Source organism: Elephas maximus, chromosome 1 (genome assembly GCF_024166365.1).
Source record: "Elephas maximus indicus isolate mEleMax1 chromosome 1, mEleMax1 primary haplotype, whole genome shotgun sequence".
NCBI lineage: Eukaryota > Metazoa > Chordata > Mammalia > Proboscidea > Elephantidae > Elephas > Elephas maximus.
Genome location: NC_064819.1, coordinates 2,692,051 through 2,716,207, shown reverse-complemented (window position 1 = coordinate 2,716,207; position 24,157 = coordinate 2,692,051). Strand labels below are relative to the sequence as shown.

General features: G+C 41.2%; 1 protein-coding gene across 1 annotated transcript in view; it reads right to left on the bottom strand.

The window, feature by feature from the left end:
• The window catches only part of ATP6V1A (ATPase H+ transporting V1 subunit A), a 71,245-nt gene that overhangs the window by 5,293 nt on the left and 41,795 nt on the right, over positions 1-24,157 (bottom strand). The window contains exons 4-13 of the mRNA XM_049876766.1: positions 21,780-21,994; positions 21,442-21,579; positions 19,923-20,074; positions 16,520-16,682; positions 15,883-15,991; positions 9,300-9,422; positions 9,092-9,206; positions 8,430-8,493; positions 6,864-7,067; positions 832-926 (exon numbers count right to left, since the gene is read on the bottom strand). Coding sequence (XP_049732723.1) covers positions 832-926; positions 6,864-7,067; positions 8,430-8,493; positions 9,092-9,206; positions 9,300-9,422; positions 15,883-15,991; positions 16,520-16,682; positions 19,923-20,074; positions 21,442-21,579; positions 21,780-21,994 — 1,378 coding nt within the window. The remainder of the gene's footprint in view (positions 1-831; positions 927-6,863; positions 7,068-8,429; positions 8,494-9,091; positions 9,207-9,299; positions 9,423-15,882; positions 15,992-16,519; positions 16,683-19,922; positions 20,075-21,441; positions 21,580-21,779; positions 21,995-24,157) is intronic.

The window sequence follows — 24,157 nt, the reverse complement described above, 5'->3', positions numbered from 1 at the left end:
TGATTACCCTACATTTTGGCAATCTTTCTATTTTTCAGTCCCTGCTTCTGTCTTAAATGAGGCCAAATATGATTCCAGGGAGAACTAATCCATGATGAAAGGGCTCAAATTTGCAAAGTTTAAAAGAAATGAGAACGACAGTAGCAGAGACGATAATGAAAAGCAAGCCTTGGGTAGGAGCAGCAGGGGCTGGCTGAGGCATCTAATAGGGGCTTTGGTAGAAAGAGAGAAAAAGAGACCTCGGGGAATATGGCAGAAAGTGGAATAATTATTTAGGAAAAGAGACATTGGCAGCGGTAACAGACAGACAGTGAGAAAAGCTCTTAAGAGGACAGTGATGGACAGGTTCTGGCACCGTCTAAGCCACAATTTAATCTGATCATAGTTGGTTGAAAATGAGTGAAAATTCTTACCTGTCATAACTGGATAAATGAGCAAAATCAAGACTCGTAAAAAACCAAACCTTGCGCTGTTGAGTCAATTCCAAGTCATAGTGACCCTAGAGAAGGACAGAGTAGAACTGCCCACAGAGCTTCCAAGGCTGCCAAGTCTTTCTCCCACGGAGCGGTGGGTGGGTTAGGATCGCCAGCCTATCAGTTAGCAGCTAAGTGGTTTAACCACTGTGCTACTAGGGGTCCTCAAAATTAAAACAAGGGGGCATATAAGGGTCTTCATTTGCTGTCTGAGTTGTCTGCCGTTAATATAAAAAAAAACCCTTACACTGAGTTAGAATTTGTCTGCACAAAGAAAAAAGGTTTTAAGTGTGTAGGCCACTCCTTCCTCCAACACACGATACAAAATCTTCAAATAAAAAAAATCAGTATAGCTCACCTGTCGTAAGGAGTGTATCCGTTTTGCTGTAAGAAGTCATCTTTGATAAGCTTAGCTACCTCCAGGGTGATTTTATCTGTTTCTGCTAAAGAAGCCTAGAAGAGAAAAAAAATGTACTTTTAGAAATTTATGTCCAAATGTAGGGCCAACGGTGGTAATCTCCTGGGAAGCAGAGGCTACAATCAACAATCATTTACCGCAAATAAACTCACTCCGTACCTGCTTTCTGACGGATGTTCTTTTTTGAAACACCGTCTTCTTCACATCCTGGCTTGCTATCATAATTATTTGAATTCTCAGTATTGGATTTGTTTTGCCGAAGTCTACATAGCCCACATAGTTATTTTTTTTAAATAGTATTTTATTTTTTTCCCTTTTTTAATTTTTATTTTGCTTTAAGTGAAAGTTTACAAGTCAAGTCAGTCTCTCATACAAAAATTTATATACACCTTGCTATACTGCTCTCTCCCTAATGAGACAGCACATTCCTTCTCTCTACCCTGTATACCCTGTGTCCATTCAGCCAGCTCCTGTCCCCCTCTGCCTTCTCATCTTCCCTCCAGACAGGAGCTGCCCACATAGTCTCATGTGTCTACTTAAGCCAAGAAGCTCACTCCTCACCAGTATCATTTTCTATCCCATAGTCCAGTCCAATCCCTGTCTGAAGAGTTGGCTTTGGGATACAGTTAATTTAAAAAAAAAAAAAATTACACGGTGCTTGTTGTCAGCCCCTGACTCATGGTGACCCCGTGTACAACAGAATTGGACAGCTGTGATCCAAGGGGTTTTCACTGGAAGATTTTTGGAAGGAGGTTACCAGGGCTTTCTTCCTAGTCTGTCTTAGTCTGGGAGCTCCACTGAAACCTGCTGGGCACCACAGCAACACGCAAGCCTCCACCAATAGCAGGGTGATGGCTACACACGAGGTGCACTGGCCGCAAGTCAGATCCAGGTCTCCTGCACGAAGGTGAGAATTCTACCACTAAACCATCACTGTACCCGCACGATGCCATTGAGTCGATTCTGACCCAAAGCGACCCTGTGGGACAGAACAGAACTGCCCCATAGGGTTTCCAAGGTGGTAATCTTTACAGAAGCAGACTGCCACATCTTCCTGCCTCGGAGTGGGCTGGTGGGTTTCAAGCTGTAACCTTTTGGTTAGCAACGGAGCACTTAACCACTGTGCCACCAGGGCCCCTACATGGCACTTCCATACCCACTGCCGGCGAGTCAATTCCAACCCATAGCGACCCTACAGGATAGAGTAAAACTGCCCCATAGGGTTTCCAAGGCTATAATCTTTACCGGAGCAGAAAGCCAGTTTTCTCCCACAGAGCAGCTGGTGGGTTCAAGCCGATGACTTTTCAGCTAGCAACTAAGAGTTTAACCGCTGCACCACCAGGGCTCCTTATATGGCACTTAAAACTATGTAAATGCAAGATATACTAAGTATGGACAGGGAGTCCCCAGCTAAGAACTAACGGGGTTCCTCAGACATAAGTCGAATACCTCATTTTTAAAGTTTTCATTATTATTGCCTTTTATTATCAGTATCATTATAAATCTGATCTTTGTCTTTGGGGGCTGGTAACATTACCTATAAACTTAGACATATTTTAACACATACATACATAAAAAACACACAAATCATACAAATTTCCTCTGACGATGAAGAGCTGACGACACTGGCATTTTGTTCGCTGCGGTCCGCTGTGGAGGGTTCTAGGTCGTCTGGATTATCACTGGGAATGGGGAAGCATTTCTACTCAGAAAATGAGTGAGAGTTGTCTGCATGGTCCTTTTCTTTTTTTCTTCATCTATTTCACAGTGACACCTCATCGCTTCCCAAATCTGCCTATCGACTTTAGCAAAGCCATCAGTGTTTGGGTCCATGTTTTAAGACGAGAGATAGAAAAGTGGTTAAGACCACACCCTGTCAGAAGTGCAAAACTTGAGAGATCTGAAGAAACAAGGCGGCCCCGACGAGGTCCAGCTTTCACTGCAGTTCATCCTCCGTGGTGTGTATCTTTCATAGGTCCCCTTCCTTATTTTCCCCCAATAAAGGGCACTCCTATTTCCTCTACCTCTCTGCCACCACAAACACATACCTTTAAGGACCTGCTCCAGAGGCAACACTGCTAGATGACAGGGTACAGGAGCAAGTTTAGAAAGTCCCCACCTTAGGAAGGGTTTCTGGTCCAGTAACTCCGTCGTAAGTCTGCTCTGATGTAAGCCAGATACCTCATTTTTTTTCCTTAGTTTTCATCATTATTGCCTTTTATTATCGGTATCTTTATAAATTTGACTTTTATTGTTTTGGGGGGTTGGAAACATTACCTATAAGCTTACAGATATATTTTAATACATACATAAAAAATATACAAATCATAAAAATTTACTCCAAAAATGAAGAGTTGGCCGGTGATGGCATGTTGTCGGCTGTAGTAACAACTCCACTTCTGGAAGGTTCTGGGTCATCTGGATTGTCCCTGGGAACAGGGATAACATTTCTAGTGAGAAAATTAGTGAGGAAAAGGGCTGTATGGTCCTTTTCTTTCTTTCTTCATCGATTTCGCAGTAACATCTCACTGCTTCCCAAATCTGCCTGTGGACTCTAGCAAAGCGATCAGCATTTGGGTCCATGGTTTCAAGCAACTGAAGCCCCTGATTCAGTTTAGAAAAAACTCCAGCTAACCCTTTCACTGTGAAATTTTCTGACAATTTCTCTCCATCCTCTTCCTCATTATTTATTTCTTCTTCAGCACTTCCTTCCTCTTCAAAATCCATTAAGTCCTGATCTCTCAAATCCCCTTCTTTGTGATCTGTGGGCTGTACCACATTGGTGATACCAAGTTCTTAATTCAGCGTTGTCGCCATATGGACGATTTTTCCACCCATGTCTTCCATCATATTATCCTGACCACATGCTTGGGGCATGTTCACAGAACTCAGCAATTTCCTCCACACTGCCTGCAGACATTTTCCTGTAGCCTCCTCCCAGCAAGTGGCAACGTTCCAGATACACTGTGATCGTTCCTCAAGTATTTTGTAGGTCGGGGAATAGGTGGACTGTCCACAATGTGCCATCCACAATGGCAGCACTCCACGGCAGCCCCACTAGGAGCACAACTTGCCCACAACACTTGGCATTAACGTGGTTTCTAACTCCTGCCATTCTAACCAGCGTAACGTGGTATCGTGTTGTCTCTAATTTGCATTCCTCTTTTGTATTACTAAGTTGAAGCATTTTTCCTTCTCTCTGTTGCACTTCCTCTTCTATATTCTTTTGTCCGTATGTCTGTCGGGTATTCCGGTCTTCTCGCCGACTTACAGGAATTCCTTCTACATTTTAGGTATTAGTTATTTGTAGATGCTGCAGACTTTTCTCCCAATCTGTTACCTTTATCTACAGTAGTCCTTTATTGAACAAAAATCTTTAATTTTTATGTCAGTAGAACAATTTTCTTTTCTTTTGTTTTACAGCTTGTGCTGAAAGTGATTTTTCGAAGTTCTTTCCCAGCCCTGGGTCACAAGATTTTCTCCTGTGTTGTCTTCTGTTAACTTGAAAGTCTTGCCTTTCACACTTAAATTGCTAACCTGTCTGGAGTTCACCTTTGTATGTGCAAGTACGTTAACGATCATTTTGTTTTCTCCAGATAGTGAGTAGTCTTCCCGCCATCATCACTTGGTGTGTGGTTCTATCTTTGCGACACCAAGTGCCCATACACACGGGAGTTCGTTTCTGCTCTGTTCCCCAGTGAGTAGTCTTCCCGCCATCATCACTTGGTGTGTGGTTCTATCTTTGTGACACCAAGTGCCCATACACACGGGAGTTCGTTTCTGCTCTGTTCCCCAGTGACTAGTCTTCCCGCCATCATCACTTGGTGTGTGGTTCTATCTTTGCGACATCAAGTGCCCATACACACGGGAGTTCGTTTCTGCTCTGTTCCCCTGGTCTTTTGTTTATTTCATCAATACCACAATGTTTTCATCACTACGGCCTCGTATTAACACCCAACAGGGTCACCTTACATTTCATTTACTAGTTTTCAAATGTTTTCCATAATGGAAACACGTATTTTTAATTAATTCCTAGATTCTAGTTTTTGTTTTTACTAATTGTTATTGCTATACACAGAAATTCTATTGATTTTTGTTATATTTCTCTGGAATCTGGAACCCTCACAAAATAGATAAGCATATTATCTAAAATAATGCCATTTCCATCACTTTCTTTACTGCGTTTCTTTTTTCGTTCCTTACATTATTGGTATTCTATTGAACACCAGAAATGACAGTATGCATTCTTGTCTCAATCCTGATTTTTAAAGGGAACACAACTCAAATTTCTCTATTAGATAAAATATTTTCCTAGGTTTTGTTGTATTATTTTTAACAAATTGAGGTAGCTCTCTTCTATTTCATGTTTGCCAAGAAGTTTCAAAAATCACAAAAAAGTATTAAACTTCGATATTTTTTCTGCATTGGTTGAGATACCCTTTTCTCCATTGCATAACAGATTTTCTGTGTTGAATCATCTTTCATTCCTGAGATAAACTCTACTTGCTTATTTTTAATACTCTACTGGATCTAGTAAGCTAATATTTTATTTCGGATTTTCACACTTACATTCATAAAACAATATGAACCTATAATTTTCTTTTCTTGTATTGTCTTTATCCGGTTTTGGAGGTCTTTTGCTTCTTGCTGTTCTTATAGGACCATCTGACCAAAAACCAAACCTGTTGCCGTCAAGTCGATTCCGACTCATCGTGACCCTAAAGGACAGCGTACAACTACCCCATAGGGTTTGCAAGGAATGGCGGGTGCATTTGAATTGCCAACCTTTTGGCTAGCAGCCAAACTCTTAACCACTGTGCCACCAGGGCTCCTATAGGGTCACAGTACTCTATATGTAATTAGTATAAAAAAAAAAAAATTTTTTTTTTAACTATCTAATAATCTTACATTTTGTTGGAAAAAAGTAGGCGACAACTTGACAAGAAATAATAAAAGGAGCAGAAGCAGATAGGGAACTCAAGAGTCCTGGCTAGCGCTGCAACTGTCTTAGAAGTCACTCAATTCTAGAATGCAATTTGGCCATATTTAACTACTCTACCCTCCTAGGAAACATCAAGACACAGACGCAAGAATGTAAGTCACTTGTTTAAAGCCACACAGTTAAATGCTGGGGAAACTACAACTAGAATCCAATCTCCTGACTCCTAGCCCTAGTGCTCCCACAGAAATGTACGTTATGGAGCCTAACTCTCCACCTCTAATGTGGTAGATTTCAATTTCACGAAATAAAAATAAATCCAGTGTTTCTTATCTACAATATACCCAGCACTGTGCTAAGCTCTGTAAAGGAAAAAGAAGATGATAAGGACCCTAATAATTAGTTTATTTTAGTTTGACCATTCTCAAGGGCAAGCCCCTCCCCTTGAATCACTGCAGGCTCTGTGACTACTTCGACCAAAAGGATAAGACAGAAGTGATGTTCTGGTAGTTTCTGAGCCCAGGCTTAAGGGGTAGGCAATTTCCTCTTCTCTGTAACACTCACTCTGGGTGCTCTGAGATGACACGTGGTGACACCACGCGGAGAGACAAATGCTGGCCATCCTCTAGCTTTTCCGGCCATCCCAGCCTAGGCCACAGACATGAGTGAGCAAACTTTCCACGACTACAGCCTCAGCCCGCATAAGACTGCAACCCCGTGAGGAGCCCCAGGCAAGAACCATCCAAAGGAGCCACCAATCCCAGAGCTGGGGGCAATAAAACATTATTTTAAGGTGTTGGCGTGATTTCTTACTCAGCAATAGACAACCAAGACAATCATCATCTATCTTTGATAAGTAGGTCCCTCAAATATCTGCTGAATGAAGAAATAATCTAAAACTCAATTCATTTCAAATATATTTGATGAATACTTGCTTCTCTGGGCAAGAGTCTATACATCCAGGGCTCTCTCTGTTCTCACCAGGTTCGAGTGTGTCCCACAGGTATCTTCTTCATGGGATGTAACCACTCACCTTTCCCACAAGCTGCACGATTTCGGCCAGGTCTTCTTCTTCCTGCAGAATCTCCTTAGCTTTGGTCCTCAGGGGGACAAACTCTGTGAAGTGTCTGTCGTAGTACTCATCCAGGGCACGCATGTACTTGCTGTAGCTGATTAGCCAGTTGACAGAGGGGAAGTGCTTACGTTGAGCTAGTTTCTTATCTAAGCCCCAAAACACCTGATGTAAAAAATAGATAAGTAACAGATTGTTCTTTAAAAAACAGAAGAAAAACTTCCTGAGGTATATTTGTTTATCCTAAATATGTCCAAAATATGTAATTCCAGAATTTACCATTGAAATTATACATATTTTTAGAATATACCTAGTATCATTACAATAGAACAAAACATGGAGAAAATGTCAATTAAAAAATGTTGTCTTTTCAGGGTGGGACGTGCCTATAAGTCAAATTTAAAATTTATCTCAATCCCCTTAATGGCAAGTCAAATCCGAGAGTGAAAAGAAAAACAGGCCCCTTTGCAGATTACTAATGGTGCAACAAAAACAGATGAACCAGAAAATGCCTGCTGAGCTGAAAAAGGCATTTCATTTTTGTCAAAAACCTCTAAATGTTCTCATAAACCCGGTCCCCTATGATCAACCTTACTCCCTCCTTCCCCCACAATTTAAAACCCAAAATTCTGGCAAACCTTAACATCTTCAAAGTGTTTTGCTCCTCTCTTTGGAATATATTCAAAACACACAAGAAACAGTAACAATAAAACAATTTGTTTTTTATCTTCGGAACTGTAAAGTTAGCCTCACGGCGTACATTCTGTTCTTCCCACGTAAGTAATACTACATAGTCTATGACCACATCAATTTTTGCTTTGACTGTATTTCTTATTTTTTATGCATCTTTTATTTAAGCTCCTTTATTGCCAAGCTGGGTGACTGCTCACTCCAGTTCATGCCTTATTGCTGGGAAGCAGCTGCCTATCCAGCCTTGCCTCCCCTGGGTGTGACCCGTGGGATGAGTGGGATGGCGATGTCACCTTTGAGCACTGGGTCCAAGAAATCGGTACGTCCTCCATACTGTCCCCCTTCTGCCAGCCAGATGCCGGTGATTACTAGGCCAGGTGACAGTGGAGCCGTAAGATGGAAGGAGCCCTGGTCTCTGAATTACTTACTGAGTGGAAAAGATCCACTTTCTGATAGGACCATCAGCCTTGGACTATACTCTGAGGAGAAATAAACTACTGGGTTTTTGCCATTGTATATATATTTTTCTGCAACTAGGGATACTCTAACCTAAAGGGTGGCATTGCTCTAACACTAACAATACTTGGCTACCTCTGGATCTATTTTCTTCCCTTCTCACTTACTAAGTTTATTATTAACCTTTGGTAAAGAAATAAGAAAGAACAGATATAGTATTTAAAGGCCCTTAGTGGCAAAAAGGTTACTAAAAACAACTTTACCATTGCCTACAATCACTCTCTAATGATCAGTTAAGTACTCACAATGATTTGTATAACATTAGCACAGCTGGAGGTAGGGGGAAGGCTCAGAAGCTGATTAGACCATGGAACGACATACCTGAACGATACCAAGAGTAGCAGATGTAACTGGATCAGAAAAATCACCACCAGGTGGAGAAACTCTGAATGAAGAAAAAAAGAAAAACAAAACCAGTCATTACAAATGCTTACGAAAAATAACTTGGATGAAAAAAGTTAACTTTAATGAGGAACATGTAAATCGCTTTAGAAATGGCCTTTGGAAACAAAACCTTTTTAACAATCCTAAATAAAAAGCAGTATCAAATTACAATTAGGGATGACAACTATTAAAAATCATCTAGTGTGGGACATGAAACAAATGTTTTATTATAATCAGTTTCAAATACTCTAATCAAATAGATGAAAGCAGGAAGGAAGCAGAGGGAAGAAAAAGCTCCAAGAACTAAACACGGTTTTATTTACTGATCGTGAATCTTCGCTTTGTTTTTGCTACAATGCAATCTTACCTTAACATGTTTATAATTTTTTAATTTATTCTTAAAGTATTGTGACTTGAATACAGTAAGCCAACCATGTCAAACATAAGCAACTAGAACACACAAAGGTGATCTGAATACGTGGGTCTTCAAAGACCTCTAGAGTGCAGCCTCGGTTAAGAACCACCAACTCAGAGAAACCTAACGGTGCTCGTTAAAATCCATGACTTTTTCTTTTGAAAAGTAGACCTTGGATGCTTACGCTCCTACAATGCTGACGCTCCCTTCTCTCTCAGGATTTCCAAGACATTTCACCCTGCCTGCTCGCTCATAAAAAGAGGCCAGACGGGCACCCAGGTATGCAGGGTATCCACTGTCTGAAAAATGAAACAAAATGTAAACGTAGGTTCAAAGCCAAGCCCCCAAATCAGACCTGTCTTTCTTACGGAATAAGCAATACAATGACTTACCCGCAGGCATTTCAGCCAGGCGACCAGAGATTTCTCGAAGGGCCTCAGCCCATCTAGAGGTAGAGTCAGCCATCATACTGACGTGATAGCCCATGTCACGGAAATATTCTGAGAGCGTGATTCCTAAAGGGGAAGAATATTAAAAGTTATTATCCTAGAATGTATAATCCCATCCTGACTTCTTCACCCTTAAGTTTAAGAAAAGTTTAAAAGCGGTAAGTACATGAGGTAGACAGATAGCTGTTTATCAAATTCCGTTCTCCTGGGCACAATAATGAACTGCAGTCGCTAGCCTTCTTTGCATTTAGAGAGGGCCTTGTAACTCTAGCTAGTGGAGAGTGTCAACATAATGGCAGAGCTTTCGTCAGCCTAGGCCCCACTCCAGAATGACAGAGTAAGAAGAACCCCCACCCCTACCCCAGAATGACAAAGAAGAGCCCCCGTCCTAACCCCAGAATGACAAAAAAGAGCCCCTGTCCCCACCCCAGAATGAGAGAGTAGAGAAGAGCCCCCTCGTCACCGACTGGTAAACGAACAAGAAATAAACATCTATTGCATACAGCAAGTATATGCTTAGGTTTATTCTGGCCATAGACCAGACTAATATGACACACATTTTAAAAGGCAAGGGAAAACCTCCCTTCCATTCTTGTAAATGATTAAGTCTGATATTCATTTCCAAAGGTAGCTTTTCTATATATATCACATCTTTTCTCTACCTAAAACAAAGAAACGAATTAAAAACAAACAAACAAAACCTTAACTAGTTAATGTTATTTTGTCAAAAGTAACAAATGTTACCAACGTGAGTAACACCTCACTTAGACTATTCTGCCATGCAGATCGGGTATGAGCCTGCAAGCGCAGACAGTGAGTCATGTAAAGGAGGCCTGTATACAGAAAGAAGCCCTGGGTTCAAGCTCTAGTTTTGTCATTAAGAAGCTGCGGGACCTTGGTTTCCCACTGCGGCTTCCTAGTCTGTAAAAACAGAATAACTCCTGCCCTGATACATGCAGATCAGATGAAACGACACAGGCACCATACAATTCTAACAAGTCATGGAATCTAAAGCCCTCGCTCGTTTATTTCACCAGTAAGGAAACAGAGGCACAGCTAAGTCAAACAAGACAGTTGCTGGAAAATTCAACATTTTACATCCTTCAGAATAAAAAATACTAAATTCCACGGCTTCCATAAACCAGTCCCACGGACACAATCTTAAGAAACATTACTTATCATGATGAAGGCTTAAAAAATAGGATTAATTATCACATTTTCAAATCTGATAAAATCAGCTCCTCCTTTGTACATGCGTGGCTGTGTCTGAAGTCCCAGTGATGACACGTCATTAATACTGGTGTAAATATGCCAGAAAGACTGGATGGACGAGACAGTGACAGATACACAGGAATAGGCCTCAAAGGACTCCTTTCATACATACGGCGGTCAGTGCCTCCAAAACAAAACCAGAAAACACCTCAGACAAAACCCAAGGACAGACAAACTAGGAAAACTTACCTGAAGCTCATGATAGCTAAAAGACTAATTTCCTTAATAACCGGAGAGCTTTCACAAATCCACCTGAAAAACCGCCACCATCCAAAAGGAAAACGGACGGAAGGTAGTTTTCAAATCATCACTAAGCACAGGAAAGACGCTAGCTTATTGTTAAGATACACAGACTGAAGAGGTATCTGCTAAAGCGTGCAGAGTAAAACGCTAATTGTCAAATCTAGGTGCCGGGTATATGGAGCTCACTGCAGTGGTCTTGCACCTTTGCTCTATGTGTGGTGACTGTGAGAAAATGCTGGAAGCCTGGCACTGGTGAGGACGTGCAGGAACAGAAACGCTTGTCCGTTCATATCGCTTTTGAAGAGCTAGCAGAATTTAACACGTGAATCCCAGGTGTACTCTCAGCAGTTTTATTTCCAAGAACTTACCCTATAAAGAAACAAGTGCACAGAGGCAAAAAGAAAAACGTATAAGGATATTCACGGTTGTGTGGTCTGTGACAACACAAATTATAAATAATCCAAATGTCCAGGAAGAGGCTGCTGGCTAAAGAGATCATGATTTATGCTTACAAAGTGATACTACGTGGCCATTTAAAAGAATGAGGTAGACGTCCTGTTATAAAATGGTGAGTGAACATATCACTTCCTTCTCGTCCTCATATGAGTCACTACGAAACAAGGAGAACAAGAAATATAAAAACACAAACTATCATCAAAAGCTGTTGTTGTGAGTTGTCCTCAAGTCAGTTCCAACTCATGGTGACCCCATGTACGCAGCGCAGAACTGCTCCATAGGGTTTTCAAGGCTGTGACCTTTCAGAAGCAGATCGCCAGGCCTGTCTTCCAAGGAGCCTCTGGGTGGGTTTGAACTGCCTAGTAGTTCAGTAGTGCTAATAGTCAGGTGCTTAACTGTGCCACTCAGGGACCATTAAAAGCTAAGAGGCATATTTAATTCCACAACAAAATAATAAAGAAAACTACCAAATGAGGCAAAAATCAAACAAGGATATGGGAAGACACTAAGAAATCACCTGAGGCTACAGATCTCCAACAAGGGGGCACATCCTTAGAAGCAAAACCAAGAATCTTTTGTTTGGAACATTATAAAAAGGGGTTCGTGGCTGGTGGCAAGGGTTCCTTGGACCCAGTTTAGCACCAAGCGGAAGCAGGGAGGTAGAAACGAATATGAAACACACAAACACGCCTATTTTCAGTAAGTAAACATTAGGTGAGGCAGGGTGGAAGAGAAAGAACTCATTGTGAGAGCCTTGCAACTGCAGACTTCTGTTGGCAGGAAAGAAGCAAAGAGTAAAAAAAAGTTACACAGCTCCACGCCGTAACAAACTTCACAGGCTACCATGAAGAATCCCTGCTGCCCGGGACCACGGCCACAGCCACCCCTCCCATCTCCTGTAGGGATGGATAACAGGAATAAATACCAGCACAGGATCTATGCCAAGACACCACAAGAAAAAGGAAGAAAGGGAAAACTGCAACGATGGTCAAAGGACCTTCCAAGGAATGGATGTAAACCGGCCACAGAAGACTTATTTAAAAAAAAAAAAAAAACTTAATAACGCAGTTCCCCCAGAAATAAAATTTTAAAGAACATACAGCATGATAAGAGGAGAGGCCGCATGAGCCAGCAGAACTCAGCAAGGAGCTGGAACAAAAATAAAGCCATAAGAGAAATAAAGGTTTCGTCAGAAGCAGCACAAAGAATAAACGGCTTATCCTGTGAATGAATGGAGAAATGTCTTGTTGGTATGACTGACGAAGATAAAATAGAAAACTATCAGGCAAAATTCTAGGAAAATTTCCAAAATAAGAGACATTCATAGAATGAAAGGGGCACTATGTCCCAGAAAAAAGTTATCACAGCTATCAACACTAAGAGATGGCCTTCAAACGTAAAAAAGAACCCCCTTGGGACATTTAGGCAAAAAGAAAAATCTGCTACAAAAGGGAAAAAAAAAATTTAATGCTGGAATATACTGAAGTAATACCTATAAGAGTTCTTAAGGAAATAAGTAATAATCCAGGAATTTTCTATTCAGCCAGACTACTGCTGAAGTTTAAAGGCAGTAGAAAGAAAAAGCCTATGAAAAAACAAGAGTTCATGGAAAATAGTTTCCATAAGCCCTTACTGAAAAAAAAAAAAGTCAGATTTTAGCCAACCAGGAAAGGAAAGAAGAACCTGTAGCCAAAGGACTACCAGTAGGCAAAGGCTCCACAGTCTGTACGGACAAATATCAGGGTTACGGATACAGAACAGGGTACAGATATAAACCTGAAAATGTAGAAGTAAAAGTACTAAAAGTTGGGATGAAAGTGGGAGCACAGATGGAAGGTAATATATAATTTCCTGATCTTCTAAATCCAGCAGTCAAAATATTATAACTCAAAGCTGATAATACAAGTTAGAGAGGTACAGGTATACTTTAAGATAGATCAAAGGTAAAAGACATAGCGAGGGGAAAAAAAAAAGGTGGTAGGAAGTATATCACTTTACAGTTATTAAAAAGATCAGGAAATTTCTACAACTTAACAGAAAGAAAAACAACCCAGTCAAAAAACGGGCAGAGAACTTGAACAGACATTTCACAAATAGAGGATATTCAAATGGCCAAGAAGCACATGAAGAGATGCTCAACGTCATTAGCCACTGTTGTTGTGGTCAGGTGCCCTCGAGTCGATTCTGACTCATAGCAATGCCAGGTGACAGACTACAACTGCCCCCACAGGGTTTTCTAGGCTGTAATCTTTATGGAAGGAGCCCTAGTGGCACAGTGGTTAAAGCGCTTGGCTGCTAACCAAAAGGTCGATGGTTGGAACCCACCAGCTGTTTCCCTGGAGAAAGATGTAACTGCTTCCATAAAGTTCTGCAGCCTTGGAAACTCTATGGGACAGTTCTAGTCTGTTCTATAGGGTCACTATGAGTCAGAATCGACTTGATGGCAACAGGCTTGGTTTAATGTTTTTTTTTTTTTTTTTTTTAACCTTTACGGGAGCAGATCACCAGGTCTTTCTTCAGCAAAGTAGCTGGGTAGGTTTAAACCACCAACTGTTTGATTAGCAGCCAAGCACTTAACTGTTGCCCACCAGGACTCTTTCATCAGCCATTAAAAACCAAACTCATTGCCGTCAAGTCCAGGGCTCCTTCATTAGCCATTAGGGAAACACAAATGAAAACTACAACGAAATACGACCTCGCCCTACTAGAATAGCAATGATAAAAAAAATTTTTTTTAATGGAAAACAACAGCTATTGGGGAGGTTGTGGAGAAACTGGAACCCTCATCCATTGCCGGTGGGAACATAAAATGGTGCAGCCACTGTAGAAAACATTTTGGCAATTCATCAAAAAGTTGAACAAAGAACTACCATATAACCCAGCAATTCCAATTTTCAGTATATGCCCGAAAGAAACGAAGGAGAGAAACACAAACAGAAACCTATACATCGACGTTCACTGCAACACTCTCAGAACGGCCAAAAGGTGGAAAGAACTGAAATATCCATCAATAGATAAATGGACAAATAAGACGGGTACATACACACAATGGAATACAACTCAGCCGTAAAGAGAAATGAAGCCCTGATGCGTGTCACAACATGAATCGACCCCGAAAACATCAGGCTGAGCACAATAAAGTCAACCACAAAGGACAAATATTGTCTGATCTCGCTAAAGACTATTAGCGATTACAAGGCGTGGGAGGGAGGGGAAAGGGGCAGTTCTGCTTAGGGGGCGCCGAGGTTATGCTAACCGTGGTGCTGACTTGGAAGGGGACAGTGAGGATGGCGGCACTACTTGAAGAACGTAATCATTGTCGCTGAATTGCACATGTAGAAACTGCTGAGGTGGTGCGTGTTTTGTTATGCATTATTTACAACACAATAACACTTTTTAAAAATTGGGGGGGCTCCATAAATGTCTTATATTGACTTATGCTCAAGATAGAAGTAAAATTTTAAAAAGTAAGAACTACTTTTAATATGCTACTATTTGTGCTTTTATAAAGTCTATGTAAATGTTTATACACGGACTATCTCCGGGAGGACGGCAGGAGGCTTCAGAAAAGGGAACTGGCAACTGACGGATGTGGGAGGAGGGCTTTTTTCTATAAACCTCTTTGGAATCTTCTGATCCATGTTTCATGGCATCACTTCCCCATTACTATTTTCATTTTAATTACAAAAAGGCAAAATGTAATTATGTGTATGGTGGTAATTTAGAACGAAAGAAAAGTTCTTTGGAAATTGGCCAGATTATAAAGAAAATGTCTGCATCCTACTTTGGTCTTAAAAGCTGGTGAGTCACCATCTAAGATACATCTACTGGTTCCATCCCATCTGGAGCAAGGGACAATGAAGAAAACCAGAGACACAGGGAAAAGATTTGTCCAAAGGACTAATGGACCGTAAGTACCACAGCTTCTACCAGACTGAGTCCAGCACAACTAGATAGTATCCAGCTACCACCACTGACTGCTCTGACAGGGATCACAAGAGAGGGTCCCGGACAGAGCTGGAGAAATATGTAGAACAAAATTCTAACTCACAAAAAAAGACCAACCAGACTTTACTGGCCTGACAGAGACTGGAGAAGCCCCGAGAGTATAGCCCCTGGAACGCCCTTTTAACTCAGTACTGAAGTCACTCCTGAGGTTCACCCTTCAGCCAAAGATTAGACAGGCCTATTGGACAAACAATAACACATGTAGTTCAGCCACGTATATGAGACTAAATGTGTGCACCAGCCCAGGGGCAAGGACAAGAAGGACGGAGGGGACAGGAAAGCTGGACAAAGGGAAATGGGGAACCCAAGGTCGAGAAGGGGACAGCGTTGATGTCACAGGGTTGGCAACCAATGTCACAAAACAATATGTGTATTAATTGTTTAATGAGAAACTCATTTGCTCTGTGAACCTTCACTTAAAGTAAAATTCAAAAAAATAATAAAAATTAAAAAAAAAAAAAACAGTTCTTCCGAAAACAAAAAATTTGGTGCTAGGTTTAAATGTGAGAACAAACGTTAACTGCTCTATTCCAAATTACACACTCACCAGTATAAATAGAGGCTTCTCGAGCAGCAACAGGCATGTTGGAGGTATTTGCTACCAAAGCTGTTCTCTTCATGATCGACTCTGTTTTACCATCAACTTCCATGGTTAGCTAGAGACAAACAATCTTTTTAATGATCCTCTAATTTCTAAATGTAACATTTTAGTCCATTTTTACAATTTGTCTGTGTTTAATCTCTCTTATCATCAGTTCCCCCTAACTCCAACCTCTTCTACCTGCCCCAGGTCAAAGTGCTATGAAGAAGGTAGGTCTTACTTCCCCATCATAAATCAAATTCAGCATTTTATGGAAAAACAAGCATTACTACAGTAAACTAGTAGATCATATAAAGCTTATGTACACTTCACATCTATAATGTTTTGTCTAGTTTATCTTTCTCCCCATAACCGAACACCACGGACCACAGAAAGAAACTTTCAAGTGTCTGACTTGGAAAAATCCAATTCTTCTACTTGAATATGTAAACTTAATCACAAATCGACCTAGAAAATTCTTTAAAAGACCCTTGACAAATGACAGCATTGCTCCGGACACAACACAAAACTTTATTAACTGCCAATGAAAGGTGACTAGTGGTATTTTCTCCAGGATATTGCTGGAAACTTTATACACACTGACCTCTGGGAAGTCCCGAAGGACTTCAGACATCTCATTTCCTCTTTCACCGCATCCTACATAGATGATGACATCACTGTTGGAATACTTGGACAGAGACTGCGATATCACCGTCTTTCCACAGCCAAAAGCCCCAGGGATAGCAGTCGTGCCTCCCTGTACACATCTAAACAGAGAAAACAGTCTCAATTACTTTACTTGCTAATAAATAAATCGAGTAACTGACACAGAAATACAAGGTAAAGAAAGAAAGCACTCAGAATTATATATATACGATTCTTTTACAAACAGACATAAAAGTACTTCCTTATATATATAAATGTATATACATATATGTACACATGTATATATATCTTGATGAAAAAAATATATAAATGACTTTGTTGTCTCCCAAGGCAAAAAATCAGTAGAAGACCTAACAAATGCACATTTTGCTATAAAGGCTGCTGAACAAAGAGGAGTTTTGTTGAGGTGTTACCAGAGATCTCAATGCAATCCAGCAGTCACTGTTGAAATTTCCCTACAAAGTGGCCATGGGGAGTGAAATACCCTTAACGGCAGAGGAAAGTGTGTGAGAGAGAGAGAGGCGGGGGTGTGTGTGTGTGTGTGCACTTGTATACTGAACGTGTGTCGTAGGGGAGAGATCCGGGGTGGGAGAAACGAGAACCAGTGCTAGGGGAAGCTTCTTTGTAAAACTGTGCTTTATCATTAAAAAAAAAAATCACAGAAACATTGTATTCTCAATCACAGCATAACCTTTTTCTTCAAGATAGTATGTGTTAAAAGCTTTTCTCCTCCAAATCTGAGTGAGTTTGACAGATAAACATGTCACTTTTAACCCTGGCCAGGGGCGGGGCTGGAGTCCGACACAGCCCAGTCTGGAAGCTCAACAGTCCACTGTGAAAGTGCTACCACAGATGGCATCTGGGTATGTGGGAGCACACACCGGTAAGGGGGTGCAAAGTCTGATGGGGGGTTAGGAAATGCTTCCGGAAAGAAGCTAAGACCTGAAAGTAAAGAGAATTAGCCATATAAAGGGCAGAAGCAGGGAAATAACACTTCAAGGAGAGGTAACAGCATGCCTAAAGGTCTGGGGGCAAGACAGCGCATTGACAGGGGTCCGAAAGTCCTTCAGTCTGCCTGGAAGACGGAGTAAAAAGAAGGAACTAAGTGGACAAGTGGCTGAGACGATACTGGGAGCTAAGCAACTGCCAGACTGTGGGTAGCTTTCTAAATAGTCAAAGAGTGTGTATCTGTTTCGGCAGCAATGAAGGGCACTTCAGGATTTGCTCCAGACTCAAAACAAAGCTTTATGAATTGCCAACAACAGTTGATAGTGACATTTTCTCCAGGATATCACTGGAAACGTTATACACCTTGTGTGGACAACCATTTACAAAGAGGACAAGGCTGAAGGTAGGAAGTGTGATTAAATGTGGTTATTGTGGGAATTAGTGTTAGAGCTTTAAGTAGGGTCACAGAGTAAGGATGAGAGGTGTAGACGAAAAATATTTAGGGAACAGAATAAAAGCACTTGTTGAATAAGTAGATGTGGGAGGGTAAGGCTGATCTTGAGAAAAATCACGGATTACGGATTAGGCACCCACTGGATGGAGGTCAACGACAGTCGTTGAGAAAAAGGCAGAGGAGCAGGTTTTAAGGGAAGGGAGTAGGGATTAAGAGGATGACTAGTTTTAGGACACGCTGACTCAGAGGGACCTGTAGGACATTCAAAAGTAGAGGTGTAACTGGAAGTGGATGAGTCAATCTGGAGATCAGGAGAGAACTAAGATGAAGACACAGGTACAGGAATCGTCATCTACAGATGAGTATTTAAGCCATGAGATGGACGACGTCATCCAGAGAGGGGATACCATACAGAATGGGGAGAGACGATGCTCTAGAAGAGGGAAAAACCCTAAGGAACAACAAAATTTAAGGGAGAAGGAGCCTGCAACAGAGTCTACAAACTTGTGGACACAAAGCTAATAGGGAGAACCAAAAAAAAAAAAAAAAGAGGGTGTTTCAAGAAGGAAGGAGTGGAAAACAATATGCATAGCTATAGGATGAAGACGAAAATGCACTGAATTTGTCAGCGTGGAAGGGAATGATGGTGTTAGTGAGAGCAGTTTCAAGGGAGCGGTGAAGCCCAGGGCAGAGCAGACTGAATGAGTGGGAGAAGAGGAGACGACCAACTGACCCTCTCAAGAGCCTTGGCTGTGAAGGTGAGCAGAAAGGCAGTGGTAGGTGGGAAGGGAAAAAGCGTAGAGGTTACAGCTTTTTTTTTTAAATCCTTTACACAGGAGAGAGGGGAGATAACTGATTACTGGGGGGTCCTGAGGTGGGATATGCTCCAGAAAGAGGAAAGGAAGAAGGGTGGCAGGAAGGGGTTCCAAATCTCGTGGCCTCGGATTTCTCTCTGAAGGGTCTAGAAGGTCATCTGTTGACAAAGAAGGGGACAAAGGGGTAGTGATCCGAAGCCAGTGGAGAAGATCTGAAACAACTGCTAAACAGGAGAGAATGATAACTAGGGAAAAGCAGAGAAGATTGCTACACAGTTAGACAACCAACTACCGATTACTTGATTTTCTCAGCAGCGTGCGTGTAGTTTGACTGACAGTTGCCAGGTAGGTGTGACAAGAGACAAGAGAACAAGAAGTTTAAAAGGCTGGAAGATATTGGCAGTGACAGACGATAGAGTCTAAGCTGGATGGAGACGGATGTGGAAACAGGAGGGCCCGAATGACGACAAGAATGAAGAGCCAGAGGACTGGAGATCTTAATGTGAGAGTAACAGCAAGAAAAGCTAGCAAGCAGGTTTGAAGGGTAAGAAGTTGTGTGAAGAGAGGGACTTGCAGGGGTTTGGTGGTCAGATTGAAGGAGTTCCTGGCTCATGGCTTCAGTCTTTCTGCGAACGAAACAATAAAGGCGTTTGTTGAAAGGAAAGGAGGGTATGGTAGAGCCTGAGATTTAAAGAAAAAGGAGACTGTCTTCAACAGCTAATAAAGAAAAGAGCAGGTGAGGAATTCAGAAAGACTGTGTGGCAGCACAGAGGGTCAATTCATATTGGAAATCATCAATTTATAGAGATACCAATCTACTAATTCTAGGCGAACATAAGAAAGAAGGTGATATTTTTTGGCAGATTTTCTTCTGAAAATTTTCATTTTCCCAAAAGCTTTATGAAAAAAAGGCTTTCCTTCTGCAACTGGGAAAAGTAAATTTTCTCCAGTGGTTTGAGTCTATAATAAACAAGTAGATAAATGTATTTAGTTCACTCTGATTTCTCTAGATAAATTTTATTATACGATTAAATACATAAAACCTTTATCTATTAAAAAAAAAAAAAAAGGCTAAGCACATATAGTAACTCTGAGGGAAAACCGTGGTCACAGCCCCAACTCACGGGAAAAGGGCATCGAGGACTCTCTGGCCAGTCAACAAAGGATGGTTGGCTGGCAGCTTCTCAGTGACTGGTCGAACTTGCCGAACAGGCCAGACCTGGACCATGCTGAACTTCTCCTTGACACCTTCGAATTCTAGCTCCAAGACAACATCCTATAAAAACGCAGCGAGATTTGAAGGACAGACAAATTCATTAACATTTTATACCCTAAAATCAAGATCATCCCCGAGTCCTAAAGCTTTCCTCTTGGGGGTTGGCCTATGGATGTGGGGAAGGAGATTTTTACTTACTGTAAGCTTTCATATACAGTCTGAATTTTTTTTAATAGGTGCATTTACCACTATTTTAATGATTTAAAGGTTCATCCAAACCCAGAACCAGTTGCTGTCGAGTGGATTCCAACTCACGGTGACCTCACGCATATCAGAGTGGAGCTGTGCTCCACAGTCTTCACGGGCTGACTTTTGGAAGGAGATCACCAGGCCTTTCTTCCAAAGTGCCTCTGGGTGGACTTGAACCTCTAACTTGTCAGTTAGGAGCTGTGTGCGTTTATGTCACGCAAGGACTCTCAACCAGTCGCCACTGAGCTGAGTCTGACTCATGGCGACCCCATGTGTGTCGGAGTAGAACTGCGCCCCATCTCTGATTTTGCTGATATCTGAATCTGAATTCTCTATTTCAGGGTGGTTCCCCCCGTATGGCAGTAAATCTCTAAGCTAGCGAGTGAACCTAACAGACTGTCCAGAATTCCAATCATAACTCAACTCTTTTGTTCTCTGTATGTTGTAGAGCACAGACTTATTCTTGTGAAATGATTCAGTAATTACCTTTTATCATATTCTATTGAAGGAAAATTATATACTACAATGGTCTTCTCAATAAAGTATCTTTATACCAATAATGACTATTATGGGTCTACAGTATTTGATATAATGTGTATAAATAACATTAAAAGACTAAGTTTTAAATGGTTCACCCAAGCTAAGAATTCATATAATCCATTAGACAATTAGCTATGTGAATATAGATCATTAAAATCAAAGTCTATTCTAGGTCTAAAGAATCGAGTCTTAAAATAAATGCAGCTTAAGTTAAGAAGGGGAAACCCTGCTGGCATAACAGTTAAGTCCTATGGCTACTAACCAAAAGGTTGGCGGTTCAAATCCACCAGGTGCTTCTTGGAACCTCTATGGGGCAGCTCTACCCTGTCCTATAGGGTCGCTATGAGTCGGAATCAACTTGATGGCAATGGTTTGGTTTTTGGAAGTTAAGAAGGTAGGAAAACATTATACTAAATAGCTCTCTCCCCTAAAAAGGAAAGGACAAGTTCCATTTTTTTACACCCAAGCCTAAGTTAAAAACACAAAAATACCTTGATTAAAAAATAATTATAATTATGGAAGTTGCTTAAAACCTATACACCGAACATCAATTCTGTAACTATGTGGGGCACTAAAACTGGGCATTTGTCAAGTATAAACAGGGCCACTCGGTTCAACAAAGTTTAAATGATACTTACAGAGGTATCGTAGTTCCCAGGTGGAGCAACATAAGTCACGGTTCCTCTGTTTCGCGGGGGTAACATGATTTTGTGTCTGATGAGTGAGTTCTCGTTGACAATTCCATAAATATCCCCGCCAGTGATATGGCTACCAACCTAGAGAAGAAAAGCAACAAATCCAAATAAACATCAAGTGGACACCCTCTGCTCCTACAACTGACATTATCTGCCTCACTTATTAACAAATCATGTTAGTTCTATAATCTTTCTAGTCGATCTAAGTTTAAACTATGCTTCCGCATAGTTCATTTCGCATTCTTTTACCAGCGTTAGGGATCTTGGTGGTACAGACATACCCGTAGGTTTTTGCAAGGTGTAAAGTCCCATTTGATGTCTCTGCTCAGAGCAGACACGTTGACTCCTCTGGGTATGTAGATGCTCTGGGTCTGACTGCTGATATCCGACAAAGGTCTCTGAATCCCGTCAAAGATGGCTCCCATAATGCCAGGGCCAAGCTCTACCGAGAGGGGTTTGCCAGTGCGGAGTACAGGATCTCCAACAGACACACCAGCTTCAGAGAAGAGGTTGAGGAAAACTCACTGTAACAGTTTCGTGAGGCTATAAAAAGGAGATACCACCAAGTAATGAAGAAAAGACACACACGTAAGGGGCTGAAACAGAGGTTCCCAAACTTTTTCAGTTTGCGGTATCCTTAGTGTTTCACTAATTTTTTCACAATGCCGCAAGCCAAAAGATAAAACACACAGTTCCACTTATTAAAGTTAGGTCCAGATAGAATAATGAGAATTTATGTCTAACAACTACGTAGCAATCTGAAAGATTAATACAAAGAAATTGAAAGAAAAAATACTTTAATTCCATTTTTAAATAACCACACTTGTGATGAATGGAATGCATGTGCCTGCTGGGCCTTGTACAATTTTCAAACCTTGGAATCAGACAGGGCACCTGCTCCACACTGACTGTCACACAGTGCTCGCTTTTGACCTTCACGACCGCTAGACACTCAGCTTCGCAAAGATACGGTGGCATCACCAACAAGAGCGTAGTACGGTCTACATCACAAGCAAACAATGAAACTGTTTATTAACTCAAGCTACTAGTTCACATGGTATCTGACAAGATGTCTAGTATTTTTGTATCAACCTCAAAAATTTTAAGCATCATGAGGCACTAGGTGGGTACACTGTGGCTGCCCCAGAGTAACTCAGCACAGTTTGGAAATCGCAGGGCTAAAATCATACGGAAGTAAACCGCTTGTAAGTTAATATATTGTGCCATTTATATTACTCAGGAACATGAGTTGCCAAAACAGGATATTAGTTCCCAAGCAAAAACTTAAAAATCATAAGAATTAAGAAGTCATTTTAGAAAAGAAAGGAATAAAATCTACAAATAAGTACATTGTATCTGCCTTGCTCTCACATATTTGTTGATGGGAGAACCCATACAACTACTATTGAGAGCAATTTAACAGTATCTGTCAAAATTAAAAACACACAAACTTTGACACAGGAATCAGACATCTGTGAATTCATAAAAATTAGAGTTATCTACAACATTGTTTTTAACAGCAAAAGTCTAGAATCAACCAATATTTCTATCATTAAGGGACTGATTAATAAATTCTGGTCAATCCATACGATGGAATTCTACAGAACTGTTTAAAAAAGAAAATAGGAAGCATCTGTAAATTGCTCTGGAAAGATCTCCAAGGTATGTGTTTTCATTTACAATTTTTTTTAATTAATTTTTATTAAGCTTCAAGTGAACATTTACCATTCCAATCAGTCTGTCACATGTAGGTTTACATACATCTTACTCCCTTCTCCCACTTGCTCTCCCCCTATTGAGTCAGCCCTTTCAGTCTCTCGTTTCGTGCCAATTTTGCCATCTTCCCTCTCTCTCTATCTTCCCATCCCCCCTCCAGTCAAGAGTTGCCTACACACTCTCCAGTGTCCACCTGATTTAATTAGCTCACTCTTCATCAGCATCTCTCTCCCCTCCACTGACCAGTTCTTTTCATGTCTGATGAGTTGTCTTCGGGGATGGTTCCTGTCCTGTGCCATCAGAAGCTCTGGGGAGCATTGTCTCTGGGATTCCTCTAGTCGCAGTCATACCATTAAAAAAAAAAAAAAAAATTTTTTTTTAGGTATGGTCTTTTTATGAGAAATTGGGGTCTGTATCCCATTGGTCTCCTGCTCCCTCAGGAGCTGTCTGTTGTGCTCCCTGACAGGGCAGACATCGATTGTGGCCGGGTACCAACTAGTTCTGGTCTCAGGACAATGTAGGTCTCTGGTTCATGTGGCCCTTTCTGTCTCTTGAGTTCTTAGTTGTCGTGTGACCTTGGTGTTCTTCCTTTGCCTTTGCTCCAGGTAGGTTGAGACCAATTGATGTATCTTAGAAGGCCGCTTGTTGGCATTTAGGACCCCAGGTGCCACAATTCGAACTGGGATGCAGAATGTTTTCATAATAGAATTATTTTGCCCATTGACTTAGAAGTCCCCTCAAACCAAGTTCCCCAGACCCCAGCCCCTGCTCCGCTGACCTTTGAAGCTTTCATTTTATCCCGGAAACCTCTTTGCTTTTAGTCCAGTCCAATTAGGCTGACCTTCCTTGTTTTGAGTGTTGTCTTTCCCCTCAGCCAAAGCAGTTTTTATCTACTGATTGATCAATAAAAAGCCCTCTCCCTCCCTCCCTCCCCCCTTTGTAA